The sequence below is a fragment of the Patiria miniata genome, unplaced genomic scaffold (assembly GCF_015706575.1).
Source record: "Patiria miniata isolate m_02_andy unplaced genomic scaffold, ASM1570657v1 HiC_scaffold_19, whole genome shotgun sequence".
Classification (NCBI taxonomy): domain Eukaryota; kingdom Metazoa; phylum Echinodermata; class Asteroidea; order Valvatida; family Asterinidae; genus Patiria; species Patiria miniata.
Window position 1 is genome coordinate 15,439,022 of NW_024037057.1, and position 11,043 is coordinate 15,450,064.

Below are 11,043 nucleotides of genomic sequence, written 5' to 3' on the forward strand. Positions count from 1 at the left end.
TTCGCTTCCTGTTTTTAAGACTGAACTTTTTAATTACTTATATTAACATTTGTAATACTTCTATCATTTTAGGTGGTTTTTCTTTTCTTTTCTTTTTCTTACATCTACCAGTTTTTATGTTCGTATTTTGTTTAATAAGTATTTGTATTTGTCTTTAAATAATGTTTGAGTATTCTTTATGTGTTCTTTTTTTACTTGAATCTTCTTAAACGTCTTATTTTTTAAGGGATATATGTTTTTTTTATATTTTATACATATTTGGTTTTGTTTATTTTTCCCGTAATGAAGTCCCTCTGTCTGTTTGTTTGTTTATACACTCCTTTTTTGCGCTCTGTTTTAGTAACGTTATTTTACCGAGAGAGTGTTGATTTGTTTTTGTTGCTGGTTTTTCTTTATCTTTTCTTAGTTTTTGCTTTTTATTTGTGTTAAGTGCATATAATTTTAAGCCTTCGATTTTGTAAATTTCATATTATTAGTTTATTTTAATGCAGGGCCCTAATGAAAACCAGCTTTTTGCTGTTTGGATTTACCCTGGATAAAGAAAGGTATATATAAATAAATAAATAAGCCATAGAGCAAGTTTGATTATATCCGCATGCATGAGAGGTTACACAAGTCTGTGTTCCTACGGAGAACAGGGCTGGACTCGAAAATAGGGGCATTGCGGGTGCGCGTAGAGTTTTACTACTGAGTGCGACCAAGCGGCGGAACGAGGGTTTTTGCTGTGTGCATGACTATGTGGGGCGGGTCGGGTACAGTACGTGTACGGGTATGCTATGGCCGACCAAAGCCATGGGTTGCCAGGATGGGCAAAGAGGGGCGTTTCCCCCTCCCCTTTCCCGGAAAAGCACACCAAAATAGTTAATAATGAAAAAGGGGTAAAGAATAAAAAAAGAAAAAGAGGTGTAACATCATATTTTGCTATTAATGTCATACGCAGTTAACAAAACCTCTGTGTGCAGGCGTGTCACTGGATGGGGTGGGTATATGTTCACCGCCAATCCTCGAAAAAAAATATATAATTTGAGTATATACTAGAGAAAATACAAGAATTTCGGGAAAAATGTGGTCCCCCAGAAAGCAATCCTGGCGACGCCGATGGCCACAGCCTTGCACTGAAAGCTACACACAACACTAAGCAAACCAACTTTGGTCAGAGTTCACGATTTTTGCTGTAAGCCAAGTACCGAATTACTTTTGTTTCTGTGGTTCCTCTCGCCTCCTTCTGGCTGTGCTGGTTCTGTTCCTACGGTCAGATTTGCCTTGATTACACTCCAAGGAGTAAGGGGACCAGAAACCTGCTCACTTCGCTCTTTTTTTATTCTTCTTGTTTCTCTAACAGTAGTACCATCCGAAACAGAAACTGTTCCATTTAAATATCATGTAATCGGGTCATCGGTAAACAGCAGCCGGTGCTCGCCGTGCGCGTGCTCTACAAACTCTGTTCAAACTACGATAGCGAAACCATAGTGATGTAAACAGTCAGACAACGGTTTTATAAATCCTTCACAACTTACCGAAACTGCCAAAGACAAAAAAAATGTATTCGACAATAGTGCAGCACGCTGTGGCAAGCTTAGAATTACAAATTACTTTAACTGCCGCACTGTGTATCCAAAAGTTTGAGCTCCTTGATGACACACTGCGGATTTTGTGTAAAACGTCAGGTCTAAACTCATAGCAGCTACACTCATAACACACAGTTCTTGAATATGAAAAACATGCCGTACTAAACCGGCTTTGTGCCCAAACCATTTTTCCCAACTGCATGATCAATACTTTTTATTCCTTCAGGTGTCATTTAATGCTAATAATTTGGTGTACGGTAGCACTGGCGCTGAAGGCACCGGGTATTCTTCTACATCTAAGTTTAAACACGGAATCAGAATCGGGAAGAAACATTGATTAGGTGAGATTTCAAAGAAAGAAACCGTTTGTATAAATGAATTTCACACGTCTCCTTGAAGAAAACTGAACAATACACTTTCGCAAATATCTTTGGAAAGAATCAAAAGACATACAGTTAATACGAATCGAAGTAGCTGTTTATAATAAGTAAAACTCTCATTACCAATTAACCTACAGCTGTGCAATGAACGGTGTTGCTCTGTCGAGGTTCACGCGAACCCTAAAGAATAAATATTTACATTAAACAAAAAGACTTCTGGCAGTTGCGGTAGAGTTTGCTACTATTTTTCACATCCTCTTTTACGACTGACAGTTTAACATACGTGATAAAAGTTAACTAGAAGTGCAGACGCAGCAAGTTTCATTTTAAATGTACACACTGCTGATCAAATGTATATTTAATATCCTGTGTTCATACATAACATTTACACAAGCAGGCACTGAAAGACAAAAAAGCTATAACTCAGATTTAAAACTAAAAGTAAGCACGAGTAAAGATATGCAGATGTTTTGTTTGAAAGCTCTGTTTTCAAAATACGTGCGCGAAGTCAAACCAATATTTGTCATTTACCTTTTGGTCGAGTTGCCAAACAAAAAGAGAGACACGCAAGGTGGAAATAAAGGATTTGAATGAAACCAAAAGTACACAAGCTTGCTTAAATGTTAGAGATAAACGGTGCAAGAAATCCTATAAAAGTGAGCGGATTTTGCGGTGTCTGATACCAAGCCACATTTCGACGGAACTGGCAGATATCACCATGCAAGCTACACGCCTTGTCTTCGCTCTGCTCTTCGGAGCTTTGCTGATTGGTAAGTTGCCAACGACTATAATTTAATTTACAACATGATACCTTGGCTGCTTATATAACGTAATGAACGCGCTGCATAGCCAGCCATATGGCGCAGGGTTATAATATACCTAGCATAGCACTTTCGGCCCGGTACTTTGTGCAGTGATAAACTGATGAGCCATCTTCTGCAATTTACTAGGCCATCATGTGTTTAAACATTTCATGTCATTGAAACCCCTCTTACTTCTGTGTGTTGTGATCAAAGAATAAAGTTCTGTAACATGGAAGTGTATCAACTTATTCCATTCATTTTGGTTTTCAATCAATTATTTCGATGGAGTTGTACAGTTCATGATTCCAGGTACTTTTAATTACATTCTAGAGCCTGACAAACAGCCGATGTTACGTGAAGTGCATTTATGTACTTTTTGTACTAACGACTAATTAATGGCAGAATATCCAATGAATGTACATGTATTTATATGTATATATTCAGTTTTAGATGGCTTGTCTTTTCTGTGGCCCTTTTCTATTAATGTATTATATTATTTTATTTTTGCCTTTTCTATTTCTATATTCTATTACATTCTTGTTCTTTTCGTTTCATGTTTTGAAGATTATGCCTACACAGAAAGTGTAATTTACAATTGATGGGACTGTATTAAACAGCACTGATATAATATCGTTTGCTAACCACATCAAATTCCACGCTAATTTGGTATCAAATTCCACGCTTATTTTGTAAGAAACAGTATGTGAAACTTTTCCAAAGCTATTCATGGAATGTTATATACTGGTTCATAAAGCAATGCCGATTTAACAATGCAATACACTGCGGATAAATCATTTGTCGTGCGGCTTCTTCGAGCAAAGTTTCATTAACGAGTAACTTGTTGTAGCAAACCGATTTACAAATAGGAATTTGTTCAAACTGCCAACGGCCATAACCTTGATTGTGTCGATATGTTTCAGGATCATGCATCGCAAAACCATCAAAGAAGGGGCGTCATCAAGCCCGCCAAGGTAAGATTTCTGACATCATTTTTATATTATTTCATTGAAGATACACACAAGCTTAGACATTACATGCTTAGCAGGTCATGAAACGTTGTCTTCGGGAATAAACAGGCGCGTATATGATACAATGAGTTCGACTTTAGCGACAGCCCGCTAGACAAACTATTCCTGAAGTATTCCGGCGGTCGAGTCAAACATTATTGGGCCACGGCAAAGTTGAAAGGACATGAAGAAATACATCTTTAAATTCAGGAAGCAAACCTGTATCACTTTGTGTCGGATTTTATTAACTGTTTAGGGTTAAATTATTAGATCTGTTAATTAAAAACACTGACAAGATTGCCTGAAGATAAACGTTTTACATGTAGGCCCCCTATGCACATTGTTGTTATGAGATACTATAAAAAAAAATAATAATAAATATCATGTTGGCTAGTGAAAATGACCTTGGGCTAGTTAAGAGTTGTTTCAGTAGCCCGGCTGGCTAATGAACAAAAACAAGTTTAGTTCGAACCCTGTATGTCCAGGCTCCTTGTTATTCCCCAACCCACTTAACCTGTCTTGGTTTTTAGGTATACCCTGCGATAGCGACTCGTTCGTCTGCAACGATGGAACATGCATCTTCAGTTTTTGGGAGTGTGACGGCTGGGATGATTGCAGTGGTGGAGAGGACGAGGCCAACTGCCCATCAAGTAAGTCAGAATGAAGTAACATTTTGCCAATATTGGCCCAATCCTCATCAACCTTACTAAGTGAAATAAAAAATGGGAGGTTTACTTTACTGTTCGATTAACTGATAGTAATACAGTTGCAAATTGCGTTGACGTCATTGATGGAAGCGGAATAATATATTGTTCAATCCGTGCGAAGCAAGGATTCATCTGGTTTAAACTGTTTGCTTTATTACTTTATTCTTTTAAAAAACAGTTCCAAAGCGCTACATGAGCTATTAATTGATGATCAATACACAGATCTTCGTATAAAATAAAAATCAGATCCATATGTAAGCCAAATTATACACAATCGAATTTTGTTTGTTGAAGCAAAACTAAGTTTCAGCTTAGCACTCGAAAGAAACCCAAGCATTACTTCAAAAAGGGCTCTTGTCATTCGAATTCACTGCAGAAATGAGCAATGCAGCGCGATATTTTGCAATATGATTTAAAATAAACCAGCCCCGTCTGATGCGTCTTTTCATTTCGACATTTTTTTTTCTCTGGTTTAAGGTTCAGGTTGCGGCGCATTTGAGTTCACCTGCAACGATGGATCATGCATCCCCAGCTATTGGCAGTGCGACAACTGGGATGACTGCAGCGGTGGAGAGGACGAGGCTGGGTGCAGTAAGTGCACGATTTTATGGCCCATTTTTTTTTTTTTTTAATAAATATACGTTCTCAACTGTTTCATTGTGACGTTTATTACCACCAATTAACTTCGTTACATGTTCTCATTTTGTTGTACATTTTTTTTTAAACGGGTAAAAGCAGGGGATAATGAATTCAATGAACTGAAATGGTTGAAGATGATGCATTATTGATATGGTTTCCAAATAATTTGTTTGCGATTAACTCTTTATTTACGAAACTATTTGTAACAGCAGGGAATTAATTTGCATTGGTCGTACCTGTTTTGCCAGAATGTCCCCATTCTTGCATCCTATATTTTGTCGTATTATAGTAATGCATACATTAAATAATTTGAGGGACTTCCGTCGGTTCATTTCTTGTGTGTTTTATGCGCGGTTTTGTCTTAAGTTTTCAACACAGTTTTAAATACGTGGAGAGCGGCACACCCTATTCAAGTTTCTTTATACAAAACAACACCGCATTTTTGCATTGTCTGTATACCAATCGCGAAGCTGTCATGGCTATACCCAGTGTGTACCGTCGTTTTTATTTAGTCCAACTTGAAATGTGTAGTTGACGCCGCACCTATTGCTTTATAAACAATATATATGTAATCTATAAGTCTTAAACCGCTCTCTACATGCGGGGTGTCAGTTCATTTTGCGAATAGGCTTAAATACGAGCATATATGCATGCAGATTTACTGTGTTTTTTGTTTTTATTAAGCGTGTGATGATGATGAATACACTTGCAACGACGGATATTGCATCCCCAGTTACTGGGAGTGTGACGGTTGGGACGATTGCAGTGGTTCAGAGGACGAGGCCAACTGCCGTACGTTTCTTTTCAAATTTGGTTTTAAAAGCCTTTTTTTTTAATAAAAAAGAGAGTATCTCTCCTCAGTATCCGGAGGAGAGATGTTGCATTTGAACTTCATCGTTGAACTGTAACTATTAACAACATTTAAGAGAACCGCTTTCCGGGGAACCCCCCCCCCCCAAAAAAAAAAAAAATCGATTTGAAATATTCCGATTCTGTGTAGTAGTTTTTGCTGCAGAGTATATTTTGTGAAGGATACTTCTTTCATGTTGGTATTATTTTATAACAACTCCTCTATCAGTTGACATTTTCGCCCTTTGCGAGTTAGCCGCACCCAATTCGACAACCCTAGGGAATTTGTGTACACTAAGTTTTGTTTTTCTCAGATTGTGCGCGTACCGCGTCCATTTGTATATCATGTAAGTAGACACGTTTCACAAGCTGGGTTGACGCGATTGTAACGCGATGCTACCGCGATAGATCCATTACAATGAAGGTCGAATTACCGGGCGTGGTTTAGTATTTAATTGGGACAAAAACGACCCCACCTTGCTTCACAAAATAGGCGCTACAACAAAAACTACTGGACCGAATCAGGCGATTTTGGTTTCATTTTTCTTCTGAATAAATATTCATACATTGATATGATATGTGGTGTGAGTCTCAGGGTAGTGGAAGTATGAGGTTCCGCTGTTTTTACCACACTGTATTGTAATCACCCAGGCCCAATTGTCGCCCATTCTACATTGAAGTCGCGAAGTGTTACATTGTTTCTTCTTACTTTCAAGCATTATCTTCTCTGTTTCATGTTTTACTATTAACTATTTCTTAACGGAATCGTTTTCGGTAACGGGATGGAGTAATTTGTCATGGATGGTAGCAAGAAAGTCTGTTTTGTTAGTTAGCCGTTGTATACTGCAGCGGGTTTTCAGTTTATGTTTGGTCTTATGATTTTAGTTTAGACTTAAATACCAACTTATGGACTTGCGCACTTATTCTGTTCCTTTTTTTCGACAATTAAGCGTGCGATTCTGATGATTACGTCTGTAACGATGGAAGTTGCATCCCTGGTTATTGGGAATGTGACTACATAGTTGATTGCAGTGGTGGGGAGGACGAGGCTAACTGCCGTAAGTTTCTGATTGTTTTTTTTTTTATTGCATTTGGTTTAACAAATAATACTTTCGTTTTATATATTAAGACATGAAAATTAATATGACGCATACACACGTTTACACTGATACCCATTGTACATATTAATTGTAAAGAGAGAATTGAGCACACTGCCTGGAATCCTGTTTTTGGCAAAGTATCAGAATCCTTAAGGCAGTGCAGGTTTTAAAGCTATTCTAAGGCCCGTGGGTCGACCTCCTTTTTTTGTCCCTTCAGCCAGCGACTCTTCGATGTTTTCCTCCATGTTCTCCAACCCCTGTCCAATGGGTGAGTTCCCCTGCCTGTACACCGACGAGTGCATCACTTATGATGACTTGTGCGATGGTGAGAACGACTGCAGCGGTGGCGAGGACGAGTCTGAGATAGTCTGCTGTAAGAACTCCCTGAGTTTTTTTTTCAAACATTTTTTTTTAAGTATTGATGTGCAGACGGTTCGAAAAACTAAATCAGTCGGACACTGAATTGGCTCTTAATGGGATTGTTTCTATAGTGGTGGATAGATCTTCAATACCCTTACATAAGTCGATAGATCTTTAACATCCTTTCATTAGTCATTACTAACAGTCTCCCCATGCTGATCGATCAACGTAAAACGGTCGATTATCCCAAGTTAACAGATGCACAGCTGCATGTTAGAGTCAGCAGTGGCCACATTGGACTGTTTTCCAATGTTCTTTTACCGTTACTTTTTTACTATTGCTCAGAAAGGAGTAAACTAAACATATGAACACGTTGCTGCCAGACTGACTGTTATTGTATTTTGATCTAGCCATATTCGGCGACAATTCCAAGAGAGCTCCTAAGAAGAGGTGGGAGAAATTGGCCCGAAAAGTGGATCAAAAGAAGAGGGCCATGCGCAAGTAAACTCACTAGAGGTAAGGACACAAATGGATTGGCTGTAATTGCCTCAAAACCAATACATGTACAGAGATTCAGTCAGACTTAGTTTGTGTGTATTTACGACTGTGTTTGATGTAAAGTCGGGTGTCAGTGGAAAATAAAACATGCACGATTCATTTTTGCAGTGTAGAGTTACGGTGGAGTCATTTCAAGTCACTCCTACTCAGAAGCATGTCAATCCCAAGTCACAAACCAAACATGCGAGATAAATACTTTTTGCAGAAAATATTGAAACTGCACTATGTGTTCATTGCTTTTTTATGTCCTCATTCATGATTTGACTTGTGATTTGACATGTGACTCATATCATGGATGTGGAGCAGTCACCACCTCCACAGGTAAAGGCGAAGCCTCACAATTCAGAACTAGCCCGTCACAAGTCAATCAACTGTCAATTAACAAGTGATAGAAATAGTGTTAGGAGTAAATACATTGAATACATTTACACTGCTCAGGGTATAAAAATACTTGAAGTATGCCCAAAATAACAAATGATGGACAATGCTCCTAGATAAACAGGGTGTTTAAAAAAAAGGAAACCCAACTTCAAAGAATGAGTATGGACTGACGATATGTTAACTGGTATCATCGGAAAGCGTAATCCCTATGCTTTTCAATGATACCATGTTTAGGTTTTCTGAGTCATGCATCAGTGAGCATTATTGTCGTGAAAATTGGAAGCAAAAATGCAGTTGGTACACTTTCATAAAAAAAACACTGGGAATGGTGTGTCTATTGTTACGGAAATGTCTATGAAATGGCTTGAATGTTAATCCTCGGGAAAATGGCACATTGTTTTGAATGTGGTTTGGTCAAAACGAGAAATTCATGACAAACAATAAAATCCAGTTTTGAAACCAACCCGACTTGGTTTCTTTTTATGCACCCGTGTCCTCTTCTTGAATACTTATGCTCATGCACACCATGCCTATTGTGTTTGACATGAAAGTGAACCAACAGCAATTTTGCATCAAAATCTCATGACAGTGGCGCTCGGTGATGCATGACCCTGGAAATGTAAACAAGGTACCATTGAAAAGCATATAGATTACGCTTTCAGATGATAACAGTTTTATAGCAAGTAAATATTTAGTCTGTCCATACTGGTTCTTCAAAGTTGGGTTTCCTTTTTATTGAAACACCTCGTAAATGTTATTATTTTCTAGCTTCGTAACGCTGTTTTACTTTTGCTATATCTTTTTGGTAATAAAGGTTCATTCGACCGGGAAGGACGGCCATGCTACAGGATCTTACAACGGACAAGTAAACATTAGTTTCCGCTGCCACAAGATATCGATAATTAGTCGTAGTCCTAAGACATTTACACTTTCTGCCTTTTCATTATTCATGGGTCATTTGGAATGTTGATTGTCACATTTATCTTTGATTGAAATGACTACGACTTTTAATTCACTTAAACATCATATTCTAGTTTCTTCAAAACGAAACTGACAACATGGTCATACCAAGCCAGAAATAGTGTAATAACATAAATATATAGGCACATGCATGCCGAGAGGATATTCCTCCTGACAATGTCATATTTAAACATCTTAAACTTATCCGGGACAGTCTAGTTTTCCAAACATTTGTCCTTACTTGTACAGGAACATTATATAATACCTCCGTAATCGAACACGGCTACCAACTTGCTTCAAATTTGAACTGATCAAGAACATTCCAGTTATTTCATGTGGTCTGTATCATATAACATTATCCTTTCAGATAGTTGTAGGGCCCCATACAGCAAAAACTTTAAAGTTACCAAAGTCGATCACAGCGAGCGCCAAACGTCAATAAGTTGAACAACCATGCACGTGTCTATTTAAATCTTCCCGGAGCTCAGTCTTTTGGCACACTTGTTCTTCGTTACAAACAATGTTATCAAACTTTTAAACAAATCGAAATATTGTATAAAAAAATCATAATCTGCAGTCTGGATTTCTTTCCTTACGTTGTAGAATTAGCTGGAAAAATTGAAGCTCAATTCTATGAAAGTTCGGTAATAAAATGGCGTGGCAGTTATTTTAAAAGAGCAAATAGATGTCTACGTGTACCTTATGTTTGAATGCAGAGTGTTTTAGTGTAGAGGAAATTCAGGATAATCTTTCAATTTCTTTGTGAATTTCATGAACACTTTCATTAAGACTGGCATGAAAGAAAATACAATTTGCTCACAAATTGGTTTTGATTCGTTTATACTTGGGTGTATAATGACTGACGTGAATAGCTTCCTAAAAGCTATACTACACTGTAAGATGTGTGTGTTTTGAATAATGAGGAATAAGTCCACTCCTTTTTTTTTTAATAGTGATGACGATATTTTGTTTGTTTCTGTCATTCATGAAGGTGGATGGAAAAACGTTTATGTTTTGTTGTATTCAAGGGGTATTCATCGGTTCGCAGACCGGCTAGTGATCAATATTGGACAACTAAACTGTGTGGTCTGTTTATGAAAAAAGGTCATATCTCGAGAATGGACTATATGCTTGTTAATATATTGCAGCGGTAGATTCGCCCCAGCACCAGTGAAAGTTCTGAATTTGTTCTCGACTTGTTTTTTTTCCTTGAAGGGTGTGATTTATCGTTAGTGTCCATTGGCATTCAAGTACTGGGCCCAATTTCACGGCGCTGCTAAGCACACAAATTTGCTTAGCATAAAAAAAATGTCTGGCTTCTAAAAGCAGGTTACCAATCGAAACTCCACGTAATATTCATGCTAAGCAACAACAGCTGTTACTTTTTTTTATAAGCCGAACTTTTTTGTGCTTAGCATTTTTTTTTTTTGGGGGGGGGGGGGGGTTTGCTTAGCAGCGCCGTGACATTGGCCCCCGGTCTGAAGCATAACTACTACTTATGTCGGCAGCGTGCGAGTCTGTCAATACCATCGAGGGCTTCGACCAGGTCGGTGAGTAGACCACCTCTAATTGCTTCGCTGTTCAACCATCGCTCCAGGTCCAGCACACATTTTTATCATTTTTTATCAATATTTGTCAGATTTATCAAAAATCTGGATTCCCCAGAATAACTCGAAATGCGCTATAACACTTACAATCACATGCAGATGCTGTAGTATTGCCTTAATTAAG

The 11,043-nt window shown here is 38.0% G+C and overlaps 1 protein-coding gene across 1 annotated transcript; it reads left to right on the forward strand.

Annotated features, from left to right (window-relative positions):
- The first annotated feature begins 2,559 nt into the window (after positions 1-2,559).
- On the forward strand, positions 2,560-9,985 carry LOC119725893 (very low-density lipoprotein receptor-like). Its single transcript, XM_038197487.1, has 9 exons — positions 2,560-2,718; positions 3,672-3,722; positions 4,289-4,408; positions 4,943-5,056; positions 5,789-5,896; positions 6,904-7,011; positions 7,271-7,426; positions 7,824-7,929; positions 9,167-9,985. The coding sequence occupies exons 1-8, from the start codon at positions 2,667-2,669 to the stop codon at positions 7,916-7,918; spliced, it is 804 nt and encodes a 267-aa protein (XP_038053415.1). The 5' UTR covers positions 2,560-2,666; the 3' UTR covers positions 7,919-7,929; positions 9,167-9,985.
- Positions 9,986-11,043: the final 1,058 nt, after the last annotated feature.

Excerpts from the sequence above, each read along its gene's own strand:
- LOC119725893 (XM_038197487.1), top strand. The coding sequence starts at position 2,667 with ATGCAAGCTACACGCCTTGTCTTCGCTCTGCTCTTCGGAGCTTTGCTG. Across the intron at positions 3,723-4,288 it reads GCGTCATCAAGCCCGCCAAG|GTATACCCTGCGATAGCGAC; the intron begins GTAAGATTTCTG and ends CTTGGTTTTTAG. Across the intron at positions 5,057-5,788 it reads AGAGGACGAGGCTGGGTGCA|CGTGTGATGATGATGAATAC; the intron begins GTAAGTGCACGA and ends GTTTTTATTAAG.